The 22,183-nt window shown below is 40.2% G+C and overlaps 1 protein-coding gene across 1 annotated transcript in view; it reads left to right on the forward strand.

Annotated features, from left to right (window-relative positions):
- The first annotated feature begins 5,865 nt into the window (after positions 1–5,865).
- kcnh7 (potassium channel, voltage gated eag related subfamily H, member 7) overlaps positions 5,866–22,183 on the forward strand; it is a 116,313-nt gene continuing 99,995 nt past the window's right edge. The window contains exons 1-2 of the mRNA XM_037973870.1: positions 5,866–7,111; positions 8,504–8,734. Coding sequence (XP_037829798.1) covers positions 7,036–7,111; positions 8,504–8,734 — 307 coding nt within the window. The 5' untranslated portion in view covers positions 5,866–7,035. The remainder of the gene's footprint in view (positions 7,112–8,503; positions 8,735–22,183) is intronic.

Raw genomic sequence — 22,183 nt, forward strand, 5'->3', positions numbered from 1 at the left:
AATAAATAGTTAAAACTTCTTGTGTGCAAATGGTTCTTTATGTGCAAATTCATGCTTAAAGTGCAGTGCTAAACAAGGTGCTTGTTAAAGTGCTAGTTAAAGTGCAAAGGTGCTCTTAAAATGCTATACAGTTTATATTTATAAAAAAATAGTCCCAGTAATGAAGACCTCTTCATTACATTGCCTTCATGCATTCTGTGAGTCTCGTTTCTTCAGGTGTTTCTGTACTTGGATTTAGTCTTGTGTATCTCTAGTTTCAGTTTCCATTTTGCCCTCAGTCTGTTCCTCAGGAATTTTCCATGTCAACCTGCCACACATCCACACCTGTCTCCAGTTTGTAATCACTCACCTGTTCCCACTCCCTGTTTACCTTAAAAGTATTTTAGTTTTTCAAGCTCCTTGTGTTGCTTGCATTCTATGTCCGACCTTCAACTTCCCAACTTGACAAGTGACTGTACAGTGCTAACATGTCTCTGGCTGTAGAGCGCCAGTTACACTCAGTTTCTGTATTAGCCAGCCTCCATGACTTTAGCCTGTATTCTTTAAGGTTGGAAAAAACCCCTGATTAATTTGACTTGAATAAAGGAATTGAGAGGCAGGAATCCCAATAAGTCATTGATTCCTAACCTTGGTCCTCAAGGAACACTATCCTGCATGTTTTAGTTGTTTCCCTGCTGTGACACACCTGATTTGAATGAGTGAGTGATTAACAGGCTTCTGCAGACATTGAAGACATGTTGAAAAGCAGGAAAATAATGAAAACGTGCACAATGGTGTTTCTTGAGGACCGGGGTTGAGAATCACTGCAATAAGTGATATATCTCATGACGTATCAGCATGGAAGAAATGATTCCTGGTTGCTTACTGGACTACAGCTAAAATACTTCACAGCAAATATCTGTTCTGAACCTTTGTTAAACTCTTCAGAACCCTGCTGTGTGCTGCCCATACGCTCTTCTTCTTCTGGTGCTCTGTTTAATTCCCACTTAATTATTTATAACACTTAATAGCGTCTTAGTGGTAAAACCTAATTTCCTCCTGTCACTGTGTCTCATAAACCTGGCTGGCAGCAAACCCTCTCATAAAGAGCACAAACAGATAAGGAACATCCAGGACGAATGGAAAATAAATACTCTATTTATAGCTTTCAGTTCTCATAAAACACTGTAGCCAAATGATTTTTACAAAGACATATCCAAGAAACTCATAAAAACATGTTGAACGCAGATATTTATGTCCCTTCTTTGAAAATATGTGTTGTTGCTGCTTAAGTAAATCTCTTAAAAGCCTGAAAGAGAGGTCATTTCTGCGAGTTTAGCTTTTGCCCCAACATATCCATGTACAATACCTCAGGTACATTTTTCTAACATGTTTTGAATAGGAGGCTGAATAGTGCAAAGTTCAGTTTAGGAGTGAAGTGAAATACTCATATTTTTATAAGGCCATAAAAAAAGCTTCATATGGTTATACAAGCTAAAACCTAGTGTCTACATTTTACAAAATTCCAATAATAGTAATAGGAAAATTATGAGATTGCTAAATAAATATATCTTTAGACCACCTACCTAGGCCTACATAAAATAGTGCATCCATATTTTATTCTGTACCCCGTAATGACAAAGTGAAAGAAGTTGGTTTGGAATTTTTGCAAATTTCTTAAGAATAGGAAATAAAAGTATACCTTGTACAAAAGCATTCACAGCCTTTGTGCCGCAATTTGTTGAAGCAGCAGTTGAAACTGAGCAATTTTCTCCCACTCTTCTTCTTCGCAGAGCCTCTCAAGCTCCCTCTGGTTGGACGAGGAGCATCTGTTGGCGGCCATTTTTAGATCTTTCCATGATGTTCAATCGAGTTCAAGTCTGAGCCACTTGAGGACATCCCTTTGTTGTCTTGGCTGTGTTTCGGGTCCTGTTGACCTGTTGGAAGATGTCCCTTCATCCCAGTCTGAGGTACAAAGCGCTCTAGAGCAGCCATCCCACTTCCTGCTGCCGAAAAACAATCCCAAAGCGTGATGCTGCCGCCTCCGTGCTTCACTGTAGAATTGGTGTTGTTCAGGTGATTTGCAGTGCCTGGTTTCCTCCCTTCAGGGAACTCAGAGAATTTTGTTTCTCATGGTCTGAGAGTCCTTCAGGTGCCTTTTACTGAGCAGTACCAGTCATACAGGTCTGAGCTGCAGAAATAAAGGTTCTCCTCTCTCCACAGACCAAAGCTGAAGCTCTGACAGAGGAACCATTGGCTTCTTGGTCTCCTCCCAGAGTAAGGCCCTCCCACCCTGATTGCTCAGATTGGCTGGGCTGCCAGAAGAGTCCTGATGGTTCCAAACTCCTACCATTTACACATAATGTAGGCCACTGTGCTCAGTGGGAACATCAATGCTGCAGAGATTTTCCTGGACCCTTCCCCAGATCCTGTCATCAGACAATATCTTAAAGCTTGGTTTGTGCTCTGACGTGCACTGTCGTCTATGGGAGCTCATATAAACAGGTGTGTGCCTTTCTAAATTAAGTCCAATCTACAGACATTACCACATGTGGACTCCAATCAAACTGTAGAAACATCTGAAGGGTGATGAGTGGAAATATGCATCTGAGCTAAATTTTGAGTGCAATGGCGGCTAAAAATGACTATGGCTGTCATTTTTACAGATATCAAGCTAGAATTTGGAGTAGTAGCTGGGAATCATTCTCAACACATTCTCCAAGTGATGACAAATTGCGCAAGGTCTTTGTTTCAAACTTTGGCATGGCAAATGGCAGCCAATATGTGTTTCTTCAAGGAATGCTTGTTTTGTTACCTAAAGCTATGTCTTCACCGAAGATTCCATGATGACGTTGGATTCAAAAGGTTTGGAAATCATCCAGAAACATATAGAGCAAAATGGCTCCAGGTTTGTTAAAAATAACACCCCCTGGCTTCAGGAGTGGTGCACATTTGCAAGTAGTATTCAATGTTTTTTTTCAGTCAAAGGATTAGTACATTCCAAGCAAAGTTGGATTCAATTAGTTAGAAGCTTTAAAATCTCCTCAAATTGCTTTAGTACACCTAAACCTGTTAATTTTGACTGTTAAAAAGCATTAAATCCCACATAAATCAAATGTGTAACGTCTTACATTGTAGTACCTCCACAGCAAGTATGATTTACCTCCTGCTTAATTGGAAATGTCTCAACAAATTTTCAGTCCATGATTTGTCAGTTTGAGCCAAAACGGTATAGAGAAAAGCAAAGTCCCCTGCTGCCATGTTGGTAGTGCCCAATGAAATGGGAAAATGTAACTAACAGTTCAGGCGAGCCACATAAATGCTTTAGCTTGCAGACCTGTCTGCTGTGCTGGAATGTGGGTTGTGTACCTTCGTAATGGCTTTGGGCCCCGGTCCCCGAGCAATAATATGTCTGTGTCCCCCAGGTTCCCATAACTTTTGTGTGAGAAGTAATGAAATACTTCAGTGTAGAACGGAGGCCTAGTTAGAAGGTGTTTTTTTGTACCCTTTTAATGTGTGTAGTTTTGCAATATCCCAAGCAGGAATTAAAAAAATATATATTAAAGACTTTGAAACTGATGTAAGTTTAATAATGGGTTATCAGTAGTTGTCCAGTTGGAGAGCACTTCAGGAACCACAAGGCGATTAATTTGCACCGTCGCTCACGTTGAAGTGGATATGACTTGAGGGTAGATCTACCCTTTACTGTTTCTCTACTGCGAGTGGGTGGGTGCTGAGGAATACTTCAAAGCAGCCTTACGGATCGTTCTGTTAGGCAGGTCATTAGCGATGGGAGGAGAGAGAGAGAGAGAAAAAAAACACATGCCAGGTTTTCGATAAGTGAGGGAAAAAAACAGGCTTCACGTGAAAATCCACAGTCGGAGCCATTCATAGAAGAGTTCAAATAATAAAGTGAAGATAAAAAAGCAGCATATGCCACTCCCCCACACCCTCCCACCATGCCTGTGCATTGTGAATCGTTTCCTCGGAGGACCAGATGGAGGGAAGGCAAGTGTAAGCACAGGACAGATGTTTCACTAGACCTTGGGTGAGTTCTCCTGCCCGTGCGTGTTGGGGGAGTGTGTTTGTGTCTGAGAGGGGAAATAAAGCAACTCAAAAGCTGTGAGAGCGTATGAAAACCCCCAGCCAGAGCAGCCACCCCTCTTTTTAGCGTACTTATTCTTCTGTCTGCATGCAAACTGAGGTTTTCCAAACTCTTTCAGCCTCCTGGCTTATTGCCACAAGAGTTTAGGTCATCAATATTTCCTCCTTTAACAGGGTCATGTTGGTTTGTTTGCATTTTAGGGTTGAGGGGGACATTAGCCTAACATGAGTGTCAAACACTGGGCTGATCCAGGACAAGCCCTGCCCCCTCCAGACTGCTGCAACAATCAAACAATGATGAGAATCAGCATAAGCAATATTAATATTGGAAATGAGGTTAGCTCAGACGTTAGCCTGGCAGGATGAGACAGACATATGAATTTATTGTTGTTGTGGTTTCTAGGGTATAAAGTGACAGAGAGCAAAATATGCTGCTACATCATAGCTTCTCAGAAGCTCCTTCTTTCTCCCCCTCAATTCCACACAAATTTAAAAAAATGTTTTGTGTTACCAAAAAAGTATGCTTGCATCTGAACGTGAGGTGCAAAAGCAACGGAACATTTCTTTTTTTTTTTTTTTTTAAGGCTGCTATAGAAGGAGCCCAGGTGAGCTTAGCTATAAGCACCGTGTTTAGATTTACCCAGATGGACAGAAAGTAGAGTATGACACCAAGTACAAAGCCTGCAGCAACAGAGGAAACATGTTAGGTCTTTTTTTTAAGTGATTATTACTCATTTATAACTAGTTTACAATGCAAAAAAACAACCTTATTCTAAATCATTTATAAATCCTTTTGTAGTGGTAGTTTTGTTGTAGAGAAAAAACAAAACAAAACAAACAATATCAAGACAGAATTGGTAATATTGATCACAACTAGAAAGAAGGCATTTTCTGTTAAAATACAGGGACAATGCTGAAACTGAATTGAAAGCTAAATGTAGCAAATATGCTAATTAAACACTAAAAGCAGAAAAAACAATAGCTAAAAGCTTAAAAAAGCTAAATGGTAGCTAAAAGTAGCAAAACACAAGCAACAAAAACTAAAAAAGTGAAGTACTAGCGAAAAAAAGCAAAACACTTGGTAAAAGCGAAAAGAACTGAAGCACTGTTAAAACCTAAAGGTAGCAAAAATGCGAAATGATACAGCAAATGTTAGCTAAAAGTAAACACTAGCAACAAAAGCTAAAAGTGGCTAAAAATATCAACATGCTGTCAAAACCTAAAAACAGCAAAATGCTATCTTAAAGTAGTACAAAGAAGTTAAATGCTAGTTTAAAAAAGCAAAATGCCACTAAAGGAGCAAAATGCTAGGTAAAAGTAGCAATTGGCTAGCTAAAGCATAATAGTAAAAATAAAAGCTATTTGCTAAAAGTAGCAAAAGGTTAGCTAAACTTAGCCAAATGTTAGTTTTTAATTAGAATTAACATCAGATTTAGCATTAGCAGTATTAATTGAAGCAGATTTCAAAGAGAACAATGTTTTTGAAGAATCTCAATGCGTTTTATTGGGATTTTTTTTGTAAATAAAGGTAAATATTTTTTACAAGTATAAAATTTACAAGCAAAAACCAGAAGTTAAAAACACCCATTTCCTGAACTTCATGATACATGGATGATGGAAACAGGACAATGCTGAGTCAGCATTCACTCAATAAACACACAGGGGTGGGCAGATGTAAATAATGACGTAGCCTATATTCCGCTGCAACTGTTTTTTTTTTTGTTTTGTTTTGTTTTTGTTTTTTTTTTTTTTTGGGGGGGGGGGGGGGGTCAAACAGAAAAACCCAAACGCAGCCTTTTTATTTTACCATATTTCGTACGTTTTTAGAACAGACATATTCGCCTTTTCTATAAGCCACGCGCTCTCAGCGCTTTTTAACCATGTGGACAGTCCGGGCAGCACCATGGCCAGCGCCTCCTCACGCTGCACTGAACCGAGCTGCAGGCAGCCCTAGCCCGCTGCGTCCCGCGGAAACCCTGCCCGCTTCAGGCAGCAGGAAGCAGGCTGCAGCGGAAACCCGAGCTGACGGCAGACCTTTAAAACACGAAGGGCGCTCCTTTAATGAGGCGCACCTGCGTTAGCTGGTCTGACGTCACCCCTCCTCCGCCTGTGCTGAGCGCGTGACTCACAGGTGCACCGGGAGTAATCGCTCATCTGTATCAAAAAAGTTCTACTTAGTTACTCTGTTGCTTTTCATTTATGTTTTACACCTTCTCTTAAAAAAAAACAAACAACAAATAGCGTGAACTCCGGCTGTAGAGTCTATTTTATCCAGTTCGGGTTGGTAAAGTTAAGCTAGCTTGCGCTCCCTGTTTCCATGGTTACAACAAAGCCACTTTAGCATGGAGCTAACTTCCTTGAAACGTTACAGCGGCCAGCTTCAAGCTAGCTTCGCCTCTTTGTTTGAGGGTTTTCTCCGCTCCGTTTATTGGCTCAGAGACCGTCTTTTTTTTCCACTACAGCACCCTCCCTCCTCCACCTCCACCCCACCCAGCCCCCACGCACGCGCGCGCGGGCGCGCACGCTCAGCCCCAAACGCTCCCAGCTCTCTCTTGTCGGAGGAGCGGCGGTGAGAGATGTTGCTGCGATCCGCCGACTCGTCCTTCCTGTCCAGCTTCAAGTAGGAGAGGAGCGCGGGGAAGCCTCTGCGATGCGCTCAGACGGGGAGCTGAAATAAGGGACTCGCCCGGAGAGGGGAAGGAAGGAGAGAGAGAAAGAGAGAGAGAGAGGGAAAAACAACAACAAAAAAACAAAACAAGAAATAAAAGCAGCGGAGGAGATTTTCTTGCGAGGATGACTGAATGCTGACAAAGAAAACGGGGAGCCCCTCTGGCTTCGGTTTCCACCCGCTAACTTGACGGCAGGCGTTTAAAGAGCTCCAGCTCGGACAGCCAAAGAAATCTTTATTAATTCATTCATTTATTTATTTATTTTTTTAAGGGGAAGAGAATCATGCCTGTCCGGAGAGGTCATGTTGCGCCACAAAACACATTTTTGGGGGTGATTATTCGCAAATTCGAAGGACAAAGTGAGTACCTGTGCTGTGCTGCCTGCCTTTTGTGCTCATTATCACAGAAACAGGCCCATTAGGAGCCTGCTTTCTGCTCAGTATGTTTCCAAGAATAATAAACTGTATGACAAGTGGGATGTTTTCAAACAGCAGTCATTAAAAGCTGCTTATTTATGAGACAAACACATCCCCAGTTATTCTTTGCCCTTAATAACACCCAACTTGCCCTTCAGTCTTGTGTGAGAGCTTTAAATTTGAGAAGAAAATGTGTGTTTTGCTTGCATTTTTCCCAGATGGGTTTTTGCAGGGTACCAGTGTAGCTAGTGCTGAAAATGCATCAACTTTCTTCTCCGAAGCCCATTTGGGATTTAACTTTCCCAACGTCACGGGGCAACGAAGTGACGGCACCAAAAGAAGCAGTACAGCTGCAGCCAGTGGCTCATTTGGGTCGTCGTGGTAACCTTCACACCTGCATCTGTCACTCCCTGACAGCACCCTTAAAAGGGCAGGCGGACCAGAAAATAAGCCTCAAACGGTCGCCAAGTTTGTTCTGAAACAGTTCCTGAGGCGGTGGTCACTTTCATGGAGCGGATACGGCAAATTTAAAAGACCCTTCGCTTCCAGATTTGAGTTAAAATATAACTAAAGTCTGTGGAAGTTTGTATGTGCGCTCTCTGTTCTGGGTGGATTTAAGAGTAAACACCAAGTCCCACAGCAGACAGGGACATGCTGAGCGAAAGATTCCCCTTATTTTTGATGGATAAACTATAAGAAGTGTAAAGATTGTGGAAACTTTAGTCAGCTCCAAAGTTAGATTGACATCCTTCTATGTTTTGCAATATTCCCCAAAGTCATAAAACTTAAACTGTGTTTGCTTTAAAACCTTTAAAAGAATTTAAAAAACGCCACTTAAAGATGCGTAAACTCCAGCTTTCTGTGACCCGTTCGGACTTTTAAGTCGTTTTTCTGCAGTGAAACTTGAGAAGGGCTGTGTTTTCACCCAAATCCCAAAGCTGTCTATGCAGATATTTTGTCAGATTTTTGAAATTCTTTGCCAAGGATATGCGATGTGCACCTATCGAAAGTCATAGCACTCTGTTCCCGATTGAACGGCACATTTTGATGTAGGTCTTTGTATGGGTTTTTCCAAAACTGCAGGAGGAAACCAAAAAACCATGACAAAAAGGAGCAATGTTTATGTACTGGCCCCCTTAATGATCTAAACGTATTTTCAGATGTGATGGAAAATAACCCTTTTTAAAGCACGACCTCCTATCTGTGTTTGCACAATGCTTACCTCGTGTTTTATATGTTCTGATTGATGTCGACCCAGTTGTTTGCTGTTGTTTTAAGTGACCTAACAATCGCATTGACATTCTGTCGCCCCCAACCCTCTCCGCTGTGTCGCAGATAAGAAGTTCATCATAGCCAACGCCCGCGTGCAGAACTGTGCGATCATCTACTGCAACGATGGCTTCTGTGAGATGACGGGCTTCTCCAGGCCGGATGTCATGCAGAAGCCGTGCACGTGCGACTTCCTGCATGGCCAGCTCACCAGCCGGCACGCAGTGGCCCAGGTGGCCCAGGCACTGCTGGGCTCTGAGGAGCGCAAGGTGCAGATCACCTACCACCGCAAGGATGGTGAGTGCTCAGGGCTGCCAGCTGTGCATGCGTGCTTGCGTGTGTGTGGGGGGCTCAGGTGGCCCATGCAGCACCTGATGCATCAGTTTGACTTCAAAGTGCCACTGGCTTCAGGTTGCTCCCTTTCCCAAAAAAGGAGTCAACACATAAGTCTCCTTGTTTTTTTTTAGATGTGAAGAAATGGTTCAAATTCTGTTTACCTTTGGTTTATTCTCCCAAGATGATTTAACACATTAAGGCTGCTTTGCCACATCTGGCACAGGGTGGGTTAAATCTGTGTAAGATGCAAGGAAATCTCAAGACTATTAAGGCATTCTGGAGTGAAAAGTGCCACTCATTGTCAGTGGTCATATGAGAAATGGCCTTTTTTTCTGTCAGAACATGGATTATGATGCTTGGAGACACTCCTAACGGTAAAACTCAGGAAAAATAGCATCTTATTAAGTTCAGTCCACACTAGTGTTGTGTCGTACATGAACAAGTCATTCGAGAGCACAAACTCAACCAAAACACTTTATTCACTGATTTGTTCCTTACTTAGTTCAGTTGAGTTCCGCGGGAGTGGAACTTCCGCGTTCTGTGACTCACTCATGACGTAAATCTAAACGACACAGCAGCGTGCGCCGTGTGGCCGGGTTGGGATATACTCAGTAAATGTACTGCTGATTCGTGCATGCGCAGAAACAACATACTGCTGCTGAGGAGTGATCCATATAATGACCATAATGGTCATTTTCTGCATCTTTGAAATATGTTTGTATGTCTTATAAGCCCATGGGGGATGGGCACCTTTTACGGTGTATGGCACAAAAGAACTAAATGAAACTAACTAGCTAACTAACTAATAAACTGTGTGAATTGAAGGATTCGATGAACAAATCTTTTTAAATGACTCATTTTAATGAACTGATTCTAGTGATTCAGTTCACTTAAAGAGATGCTGTTTCCATCACTAGTCCACCCTCATCTAGTCTAGTTCATCTTTAGCTCTTCCTAGCTTTATACTTTATGTGTGCTTGCTGTTCCTCCAAAGTGAGAAGTCCAAACTGGTTATATTTGGCTTTCCTCTTAACAGCATTTTATTTTTTTTATCCTGAGTTTTGTATTGGACTTATCTTCAAATATACATTATTGCTTGATCAGTATTTTTGCCTTGCATTTTATATTTCAAGTAAAGAAGTCAGCCTGTTCCTCCTGTTAGTTTTTAACTGTTATTAAAATCATCTTTATTGAAAATGACTGTAAAGTCACTGGAAATAGTTGATGTGGCTAGAGGTAGATTGATTGACTGATTAGTTCGCCAATTAATTAAGCCCATTTTTGCCATTTAAAAAAAAATATTGGCATTAGCCATGCCTGATTATACAAAGTCAATTATTGGGAGGCAAATCTGTGGGCAGCACAGAGTTGTGTGTGACTCTGTACACCCATGTCAAACACTGCTTCCTGTGACGAGGGTGCTTTTTATGGCCAGGGTGGGCTTTTCTTTACAACACCAGTAGACCCCAAATGAAGCTGGCTGCAATATTAGGCTAAATTCTGAATAAACATTGTTATGTCTACCAGGAAAAATATTAAGGCTTTAACAGCTTATATATATTGAGTGTATATATGTATATGTATATGTATTGAGTGTTTACAGTGTGCTTAAAAGATTTAGCTCCCTGTGCTGTTTCCACTATCAACCAGTACTCCACTGTTACCATTTGCTTCAATTGCATTTTTTTTCTCTCTAAAATCTAGCAACCACATTATGTGTATGCACATTAGGCTTTTATGGTTATGGGCCCAAAAAAGCTTTGACTTTTGGTTACTTGCTGTTCTGATTTCTAAAGTTCAGCAATGGATTTGATCAAATTGGGCGACCTTAGTATGGTTTTAAATTAGCCAACAAAAGATGCAGTTCCTATTTAGCCAGTGAATCATTAAAGAAAACATGAAGAAATACCATTAAAACCAGGAGTTTATGCCCTATTACCTTGCTCCTTCTGGGGTATGGCTGTTGCGGTGCTACTGCTGCCTGCCCGGTGTGTTGGGGGCCTCTCCTGCTTGGTGTTGGGCGGTTTTTCTGCCTTGGGCTGGTGTGGGTGCCGGGCCGTTGGGGGGTAAGGTCCCAGGCTTAGCCTGCACGGCATGAGGTGGTGGCAGGGCTGGGTTGGGGGGTGGGGTGGGGTGGGGTTGGGGGGTGGATGCCCTGCGTTTCTCCCCGTACTTCTTTGTCCTGGGGACTGCTGGCCCTGTGCTTCGCTGGCAACCTACCTGTGCAGACACACAGCTGCCTTGGGGTGGTGCCCGGTATCTGTTTGCCTGGGACTGCTGCTGCCCTCTGGGGCTGGATCCACCTGTCCTTTCTGCTCTTGGGGGCTATAGATGGCAGGCCTTCTGCTGTTCTTTTTTAACTTTGCATCTCCAGGTGGCATACTCTCAAATAGACACCCACATAACATGAACACACATTATTATTATTGTTATTGACTTTTTTATTTTTTATGTATTTTTTTGACAGGGTCTATACACTTACACCCCCCACCCCTACCCCTTGCACACAAACCTGATATGCCATAACAGGACAAAAAATAAAAAATAAAAAAATAAAACCAGGAGTTTATGATTTTGAAGCTGAAATGAGTGCGAGTGTGACCGGTGTATTGACTGGTATGGCTGAGGTTTGTTTTTCAGTCTTTGTATTTCAGCAACAACAAATGCTGTGTGTGCTATTAAGATCAGCCACGCTGAAGAAACCAATAGCTTTCTTCTGAGGTTAGGGTTGAAGTGAGTTTTCTTTGTGCAGTCAACTTGAAAAAATCCATGCTGAAGAGAGGATAGTTGAGAAAAAAATAAATGACTGCAGTCCCTAAAACCCTAAAAGACAGCAGTTGAAAGGACTGCAAAAACCATGGTAACAAAAGTCATGGTAACAAGAAAGTCCACCCTCTTTCAGTTCTAAGACCACATTTATAAAATGATTCGAGTCAAGCTCAAGAGAACAAAAAGACAACAGATTCTGTTGTGTCATTATCTAATAAACAAGAACAAATTGGACAAGCTTTGAGTGAAAAACTGCAACCAGCTGCTTGTAGAACCTCCTTTAGGAGCAATAACTCAGTAGGACTTAACCAGTTTGGTTGTTGAGGAATTTTAGCCCACTCTTCTTTCCATCATTGCTTTAGCTCATTGAGATTTTTCTGCTCAGCTCTCTGAAGGTCCAGCCACAGCGTTTCAGTCAGGTTTGGGTCTGGACTTTACCTGGACCAATGCAGCACCTTGATTCTTTTCTTTTTGAGGCGTTCTGTTGTAGATTAGCTACTGTGTTTGGGATCTTTGTTCTGTTTGGTCCAAGCTTCAGCTGTCAGACAGACGGCCTCACATTTGACTCCAGAATCCTTTGGTCTACAGAGGAGTTCATGGTCAACTTGATGACTGCAAGGAGCCCAAACCATCAACCCTCCACTGCCGTGCAGACTGTTGAGGTGTTTGTGTTGATAGACTGTTTGTTTTTTTTTCCAAACACTCATAACTTTTCCATTTTTGTTTAATAAAGAATGACACGGTGGAATTCGTTGTGCGTTGTTTTTACACTTGATGTTAGATTAGAATAATTTTAGAACTTTGTAAGGACCAGACCATTTGTATTATGTTCTGATATGTAAAACCCAATATTTGAAAATGGGTGGACCTTTTTTTTTTTTTCCCCATTAACTGTAAGTTTATGTAGGACATGAAAAGGTATCTCAGGTTCAAAATAAATCCCTCTACATACACTTCACTACAGCCTAATTAAAATCAAGGCAGTCAGAGTTTGTTTATTAGTAATAATAAATTGACATGGTGTAAAAGTTGTCTTTAATTTTTTTTTTTTTTAAATGTCAACCTGTGAAAATAAATGGCATACGTCTTCTTTAAATGGTGTGTTACCGGCTAGTTTCATAGTGGATAACTTTGACTTCAGAGTCGGTTGAACCTGGAGCGTTTTGCCCGCGCAAACGGCCGAAACCCTGAAGGGGCAGCATTCAGTTGTGACGGTTTTCTTTGCGGCAAAGTCCAGTTTTTGAAACGACGCCGGGGCTGAGTGGCTGGGAAAGCTGTTCATTAGCCCGTGCACTTTAGGAAGGATGTAGCTTACGTCCCTGCAGACCAATGTGAGCACGGTGCGATGTGTGGTTCTGCTTCTTATCCCATCAATTATAGGTTTCTGTAAGGCAGGCTGAGCACAGAGGCCTCTTATAATTCACTCTGCTGCTTCCCATTTTCCAGTGTGAGCTTTTTAACAAGCTGTTAGTACTCCGAGGCTGTCGCCGTCGGTGGTGACTGATGGGATCTGCATTATTTCTGATAATCCGATGTGCGTATGGCTCTTATGACTCTTAAGTGCAGATCACAACTTGCATGACAGCTGGTGTTGTTTTAATGCGTTATAGGGTGAGATCCGGAGCCGCATGACCTGCAGCATGTGTCCCAATAATTAACTTCCTTTATGTAACTTGGATCAGTTTCAGCGCAAATATGGATTCACTTTGAGAATAAGTTTAGCAGAATAGAAACAGGCCATTAGTTTTTACTGTGTTTTTGTTATTGATGGGTATTAATACAGCTGTGTATGAGTTATGGTATTTACGGTAAAAATCAATAAACTACACTCGAGCGGTTCCCAAGGATTATTGGATTTTTGGATGAGTTATTAGCAGTCAGCCAAAGTAACAAGACCCTTTGACTTTCTATTTTTTAATGGCCTGAATTGCAAAAGGAAAAGTAAAAGTTTTGGAACTAAAGCAACTAACTAAATGACACGGCTGTTTCACTGTGGAACAGCTTGCTGTCCCATCCTAAATATGTGGGTTTGGCAGAATTCTAACCGTAACCACAGACATTGTTTGAAGGCTTTTTCATGGTTGTTTTTAGTTTTGATAATTTGCCATTTCAACCCCCCAAAAAGAAAACATTTATGTCTAAAATTGTCAGATCAGCTGAAACATATTGCACTATATTTTCATGGTTAGGGATTACTGATCACAATCTTTTGTTCACAATACAGATTATAAACAGACTAAAACCAAAGTAAGTTGCTGTCTTAAAACAACTTCAATCATAAAAACTGCCAGGTTTGTATTAGTTAAATATGTACTTGGAATTCTATGGTTCATTTTAAACATGAATATGTGGATTCATTTATTAGTACCTTTTTGCTAAAGAAAGAAAACCTCAGAAAGGTCACTGAAATAACTTGAAACTGATAAAAGTAATAGGAAGAAAAATTACTGAAAATGCACAAATCAGTCACTTCTTCAACAGAATTATTTAGAAAAGTATTTTAAAAACAATCTAAGGAAACTGACCTTTACTAAAAGAATTGTACCATTGATATTTTGTTGCACAACCTTTTGAGGCAACCAAGTGATTTCTGTAGCTTTCTCTGAGTCTTCTGCACCTGTATAATAGTCATGTTTGGTTTTGAGCCATTCTTGGTTTTTAGCTGTGTGTTTTGGGTCATTAGCCTGTTGAAGGACCCACGACTTGAGACTGAGACCAAACCTTCTGACTCTGAGCAGCACATTTGGCTCCAGAAAGCCTTGATAGTCTTCAGATTTCATTGGACCATGAACAGATTCAAGACCCCCTGAGTCAGATGGAGCAAAGCAGTTCAGAACAGAACTGAGCCTCCTCCATGTTCCACTGTAGGTACAGGGTTCTTTTCTTTGGATGTTTCATTTTTGGCTCTGTGAACACAGAGCTCATGGGATTTGTTGTCAAAAAGCTCCAGTTTTGTCTTATCTGTCCAATGGACATTCTGACAGAAGCTTTGTGGTTTCTCAGTGTGCATTTTAGTAAATTCTCATCTGGGGATTTTTGTTTGTTATCCTCAGTCGTCTTTGATTAAGTCCACTTTGACTTAAACAGACCGATAGTGTGATCTGGCACTGATGGAGTTTGATTATCTGTGTCCTCTATTTGTCATCAGTTGTCCTCTTGTGGACACATCCAGAGAGGTTGTCTCTAGTCCTTTGGACTAACCTTCTAAATAATCTGAGCAGCTGTAGTCATAGGAACATCTAGCTGCTTGGTGATGCTCTTATAGTCTTTACCTTTAACATGATGTCCATCATTGTCTTTCTAAACTCCCAAACTCCATGTTCAGTGTGATCCACACCATGATCACATAAAGCCTAAATATACAATTTTGGGAAGTGAAGTTTTAAGATGGTAGTAATCCACTTTGGTCTTGGCTTTGCACAGGCTAGCCATTAGCTCATCAATCCAGCCAGAATTAAACTCTGTTTATCCAAACTGAGGTTTTTCAAAGAGCTATCTAGATATTATTAGTTCATTATTGGTTCATTGTTTCACAGAACCCAACTTCAGAATGTCCGAAGGCCCTCTTTAGGAAAAAGAAATGCCTCTTTCTGCTGCAAATAAATCCCAGCTTCAGCAACATGCTTCGGCTTTATCTGAGTTAGCAGAGTATACTTTTATTTAGCCAATTGTTTAAGCTTTAGGTATCTAAACCAGTTAATGTTATTTAAAGAAGTTCTGTCACTACTGTCTGGTTAAATATTCAGTTGGCAGACATTAGAAGCAGCCCACTATGGTCCAGGGGACATCAGACAACAGGGATTGGGAGCTGAGGTGTACTTAGTGACCCTGATACTAATCAAACATAAAATAAATAACTTGACCAGAGCCGTGATTTGATGACTGTAGAAACAAACATAATGAACCTGATGTGAAGCAGTAGTTAAAGTATGTTTCTTCTCATCCTAAAATGTTTTTTCTTCCTGTTAATTTCTGACTCAACAGCCTGGCAGTGCAATTTTGATTCCTATGAACTACTTGTGTTTCTGCCTCTGTGTGAATGAGTGGTGTTCTTTAGGAGGTTCAAGAAAACCCAGAGGCAGAAAGGTGACAGATCAGGCCAGAAACGGCTTACAGAACTGTTCCAGATGATAGTATCCCTGGAGACATATGTGTGGGGTCAAAGGTTGACAGAGTCAGATAAAGAAAGAGAAATGCTCAAGGGAATGGGTAGGGCGAGATGAGCAGTTTCTTTTTTTTCCCTCCTTTGCTGCTGAGAGTGGAGTGAATCAGTCTGTGAGATGGTAAGCATTCACCCTAAATTCAGTTTTTATATAGTCTGAACATTTCACAGTTGTGAAAAAAAAAAACATTTTAAAACATATATTACGTTTTTTCCAAAAAACTGGAAATCAAAAAAGGTATACAAACCTTAATTCGACAAAAGGTGGAACCTTGTGTAAAGTTTAAACAAAAACAGAATTCAGCGATTTGCAAATATCTTTAACTAATATTTTATTCACAATAGAACATAGTAAACATATCAAATGTTCAAACTGAGAACTGTACCATTTTAGGGAAAAAAATTAGGTAATTTAAATTTGATGGCAGCAACACATCTATAAAATGTTGGAACAGGGGCAACCGAAGGCTGTAAAAGTGGTACAAATAAACAACTGAATCTCTCAGAAGTAAAGATGGGCAGAGGTTCACCAGTCTGAGAAAAACTGTCTAAAAATAGTCGACCAATGTCAGAAAAATGTTCTTCAGTGGAAAATTAGGAAACTAAATATCTCATCATCTACAGTTCATAATATCATCAAAAGATTTCAAGAATCTGGGGAAATCTCTGAGCTCAACGGAAAAGACTGAAAGTTAATTTTGGATGTCTGTGATAGTTGGGCCCTCAGGGGCCACTGCATTAAAAACAGGTCTGATTCTGTTCTGAACATCACTGCATGGACTCAGGAACACTTCCACAGATCACCCTCTGTAAACAGTTTGCAGCACCATCCGTGGTTAAAGCTCTATCAGGCAGAGAAGAAGCCAGATTTGAACGTCACCCAGAAACTCTGCTGCTGTCTTTTCTGGACCAAAGCTCAGTTAAAATAGACTGATACATAGAGGAGAACTGTTCTGGGGTCAGAATAAATAAAATTTGAAATTCTTCTTTGAAACCACGAACACCACATCCTTCTTAATTAAGATGTAAGGAACTATCTAGTCTGTTATCAGCACACAATTCAAAAGCCAGCCTCTCTGATGGTATGGGGGTGCATTAGTGCTTATACAGCAGCTTACACATCTAGAAAGGAACCATCAATGCAGAAAAGTATGTAAAATTTTAGAACAACCTCTGCTCCCATCCAGACGTCTTTTTCAGGGAAGTCCTTCTATATTTCAGCAACAATGTTAAACCACACACTGCATCCATTCCATCAGCAGGGCTTCATAGTAGAAGAGTCCAGGTGCTGAACTGACCTGCCTGCAGTCCAGACCTCTGAAATCCAGGAAAGACCCAGAACTGTTGAACAGCTAGAATCCTCCATCATACAGGAATGGGCCAACATTCCTCTAAAACCTGCAGCAGCTGATCTCCTCAGGTCCTTGATGTTTACAGACTGTTAATAAAATTAGAGATGATGCTTCACAAAGGGAAAAATGGGCCTGGAACAACTTTTTGGAGCTGTGTTGCTGCCATCAAAATCAGAATTACCTTTTTTTCTTCATTTAAACATTTGATATGTTTACTGTGCTCCGTTGTCAGTAAAATATGGGTTTATGAGATTTCCAAATCATTGCATTCTGTTTGTATTAACATTTTACACATTGTCCCAACATTTTCTGAATTTGGCTTTTAGTTGTTTACCCCAGATTACATAGCATCCTTTCAGTGATTTGTGGACGGATGTTTTCTGAGCTCTCCCCTGCACAAAACCCTCTGGGATTGTTTGTTGACTAAGCCAACAAGTTTGTAATTTAAGGCTATAAAACATGTTGTCATGGGACCGACATCTAAAACTTGAGGCTTTTGAGTTTTGAGTACATCTTACTTCAAACAAGTTTTGTCCTCTTAACGAAACGAGTTCTGAAAAGAGGACGTTCACTTTAGGTTGACTGTAATAAACCGTGGCCATTTTACGGTGCATGGGCTTATCTTTTTAATATTGGACCATCTGCTTTCTATGTCCACCAAAGTAAAGCATGAAGGCTCAGCACCTGTCGTCTTTCTAATATCGGGACAAAATGTTTTTATAGCTGGAGTAAATAAGACAAACAAGTAGAGGAAGGCAGCTCGGGGTATGTGGAACTGGAGGTAGGGTGATGTTCTACAAGCTGCTGGATGAGGGGGTGGATTTAGCTTTTCCATTTTGGCTTCGTTAGTATTTATAATTTAACTCGTTTTGATGCATGAATGCTTGCAAAAAAGAAACATCTCAAATATCTTTGGCCAGTTGGTATTGATAAATCTTTCATTTCAGATACATTAGTTAACTGTGGGCAAAGTTAAAGGATTTAATTACTTTTGATTTCACTCTAACAGGTCTGTTCCTCTGCAGCAGCAAACACAACTTCAGTTCGAATCAGTCTGCTCAGCAAATAATACTAACGTGGACACAAATACCTTTGTGTTTCAGAAGTCTTCCAGACTATTGCAGTGGACATACCCTCCCTCTACTGCTTGGTCTACAGGGGACTTTAATATAAAGAGCTTCATGTATCTGACTCTCAGTGCCTGCAGAGGAGAAAAGCCATTCAGTGTTCTGTAGCTAAAAATGAAAACCAGCAATAAGTAGCTAAACACCAAATATGAAGCAAGCATGGTGAAATGGACTTGAAAAAGCACAAAATATTAAGGATTGGATGACATCTCAATGCATTTCTATAAGGGGAAAAATGTAAATAAAGACGGGCCTCATTCACATATTTAAAGAAAAAAAACAAAACTTACCTCCACACGTCACTGCTCAACCGAGAAGTCTTTGTCACGCTGCTGTAAAGTGGTATGGGGTTCTGTGGTATGGAACCATTTTTATAAGTATAAGTACATGCGCATGGTATGCCAATGAAAGGCAAATGGCGCTGAACGGTAGCTAAAAGGTAAATGGGGCAAAACAGTAGCTAAAAGAAGTAAAATGGTGCAAATGGAAGGATAAAGCCAGCAAAATTGTAGCTTAAACTTTAACATGAGCAAAGCATTTGCTAAAAGCTCAAATTAGCAAAGCGGTTGTTACAATGAGTAAAACCATAGTTAAGTGTTACAATTACCAAAACTGTAGCTATGAGCTAAAATTAGCATCCAGAACTAAAAGCTAATACCAACAAAACAGTAAATTAAAGACAAAAATTAGCCAAGCAAAAGCAAAGTTAAATTGCCAAAACAAACTAAAAGCTAAACGTAGCATTGCAGTAGTCAAAAGCTAAAATTAGACAAGGTTAAGAAAATGCTACAAGATAATCTTGTAAACGTACAAGATTAGCTAAAGGCTAAACGGTAACTAAAAGCTAAAGTAGGTATATTGAAACCAATTTCAAAGAGCACAGTCTTTCAAGGATTTGGAGAATTCTCTGTATGAGGGGAAAAAAGTAAATAAAGTTAATATGTCAAAAAGTATAAAGTTACAAATCCCATATGTCACATCAGTAATGCCCTGAATGGGCTAAACATTTTGATATATGAATGGGTAAAATAGATGAAAGTATGCTGAAGTAGTAATAGTCCAAAATGAGTATGAGAGAAACTAGATAAACAGGAAAACAAAACTGTGAACGCTCCCACAAAAAATAATTTAGCACAAAAAATCAAACCACTATTATGTTTACTGTAAATATGAAAAGAAGCCCCTGAGAGGCTGAAGCCTTACTAAAGACCATGAGATGTACAGTAGATAATATTGGCTGTACATCTTCATTTGGCTGATTTTTTTTTTTCCAATTCCATTGTGAGAAATGGCACAAAACCTGAGACTTGTGCCTTAAGGCTGACTGACACTGTTAGATTCTAAATTCAAAATTTATGTACACAACTCCAGTCAAAAATATTCACTTGATGTTTTTAAATGTTGTTTTGTCATTGTATTGTGATAAAAGCAAAATCCATTTCAATTGCACATCACATAAAAAATAAAATCACTGAAATGTCTAAATTTTGGCATAAAATGTCAGATTTCATTCAGACAACTTTGAATCAAACTATTTACATGCTATTTGATTAATGTTTTGGCTTTTTTGGTCATTTTTATCTATATAAAAGCTAAATAAATTTTAAAAATTTGCAATTAACAACAAACTTTTTACTACTTTGAACAAAACATGTTATTATTTTGATTTTTCCACACATCTCCAGCTGACATTTTATCATAGTTCAGGGGTGGCTGTGGATCAGTGGTTAGAGGTGGTTAGAGCAGTCGTCCTCCAATGAGAGAGCTGGAGGTTTGATTCCTGGCAGCAGTCACATGTTGAAGTGTCCCTGAGCAAGACACTGAACCCTCACTATCTCCGATGTGTGCCCCATCGGTGTATGAATGGAGTTTAAAGCACTGATTAGACTCTATAGAATTATTTATCCAGATTATCTTTGTAGAGATGTAGCAAAGTGCTGTATGGATGTGTGTGGATGGGTAAATGAGGCCACAGATTGGGTTGTAAAACGCTTTGAATAACCTGGTTGACGAGAAAGGTGCTATATAAGTACAGTCCATTTACCATTTTACCATTTATTTTAGGGTGTGGTACCTCTCATTGTATGGTACAGCAATAAAATCTGTTTGGTTTAGTCAAGATTCTGCTAAAATATATATTTTTTCAACTGTGTTTAAAATCCCTGTTAAGGGCTAACCTTCAATATTTTCAATACCAGGGTAATTCCCAATAATTCCCTGTTAATTTCCATGGAAAATTTCCGACTTTGAGAATGCCCAGAACTTTGCAGCCCAGAACAATAGAGTATGATTAGATCAGAACTGTTTTTTTTGCTTTTTTACGACACAAAGAGGGATCCACTGTTATCATTGAAGACGACATGATGCTGTTAGAATATTAGACGTATTTATTACTAGGTCCGAGTTATAAACAAATAAAAAGGTAGAACGATAAGACCAAGAGCGAGACAAACTGATTTGATCTGCGCAAACCATACAGGTGTAACAAATCCAGGAAACAGTGAAAGTGCGGAACAGCAATATTTGTGAGAATGATCTCAGCCTCTGCCCTTCACACACCTCTCCCTGTCTATATATATCTGCTGGCTGCTGTTCTGCACTTCTTGGTGTTGTCTGCAGCATGCTGACTCCTCTCCTCCACCATGTACCCCTCTTACAGTATGTGAAGCTGTTTTTTTTTTCTTGTTAATCCCCTGACTCGAGTTGAGTATAAACCTTTCCCTCTGTCCTTTCCCGCCCCGAAGGAGATTGCGCTTGTCAGCACAATCTCTGGCACATTCTGAATGCTTTATGATTTGTCTCTTTGCCTTCCACTCTCGGTGACCTCTATAGGGGCTGTGGCTGTCATTTACCAGGAACTGTGCCTTGACGTTTAAATAATAAGCCCTTTCTTGGTCTGCTTATAAGAGCTATTTTTTAAAACTTAAAAAGATCTCTGCTTCTTTGTAGTTTGACTTTGGTGTGATTTTTAATAGATTTTGCTAGAATAGCAAAAAATAGTTTGTCCTAAAAACGTCATTGTTTACCAGCGAAGTCTTCTTGTTTAACATGATAATCCTTTTTATAGGGAAAAGGGAGTCCACCCTTTTAATCAGAACTTAAGTAAAATGATTTGGTCTTTACTGGATTCTAAAATGAGTCAAATGTAACCTCAAGTGTACAAAAACACACCACAGATTCCACCGTGTCATTATTTATTTAACAGAAATGAATCCAAAATAGAAAAGCTGTGTGTGGGAAAACCTAAGTTCAGCCTTGTTTCTTCCACAGGAACTAAAAGGTTTAATATCAGCCAGGAGCTGCTGATCAGATGTACTGATTAACTGATCATCATCAGTGTGAGCACCTCCTATAAAAACAAAAATTATTGCTGCTCTGGAGCGTACAGGTGTGTGTTAACACAATGCCAAGGTGAAATAACATCAACAATGACCTTAGAGAAGCAAATCCTGCTGCCCATCAGTTTGGGTTGGGTTAAAGGTTCTTTTCAAACAACTTGGACTTCATCATTCATCATCATTCTACAGAGGGGGAAACATTTAAGACAGGAGTGGACGTCCCAGTAAATTCACGCCGAGGTCAGACCATGCAATGCTTTGAGAACTACCAACTGCCTAAGAGCTCCATCTCAGACTCTACAGGCCTAAGTTGGCAGGTTAAAGATTGAAGTTCATGACAGAACAATTAGAAAAAGACCGAACAGCTTGCTTGGAAGGGTTGCAGGAGAAAACATGCTCTCTCTAAAAACAAGGTTGGAAAGTTTCATCTGAAGAAAAGGAGTTCTGGAACAATGCTGTCTGGACAGATGAGACCAAAAAAGAGATGTTTACCCATAATGCACTACAGAACGTTGAGAGAAAACCAACCACAGCATAACAGGACAAACATCTCATTCCAGCTGTGGTGGTGGAGGGCTGATGGTTTGGGCTCCTTGCAGTCATTGAGTTGACCATGAACTCCTCTGTAGACCAAAGGATTCTGGAATGTGAGGCCATCTGTC

The sequence above is a fragment of the Kryptolebias marmoratus genome, linkage group LG23 (assembly GCF_001649575.2).
Source record: "Kryptolebias marmoratus isolate JLee-2015 linkage group LG23, ASM164957v2, whole genome shotgun sequence".
Taxonomy (NCBI): Eukaryota; Metazoa; Chordata; class Actinopteri; order Cyprinodontiformes; family Rivulidae; genus Kryptolebias; species Kryptolebias marmoratus.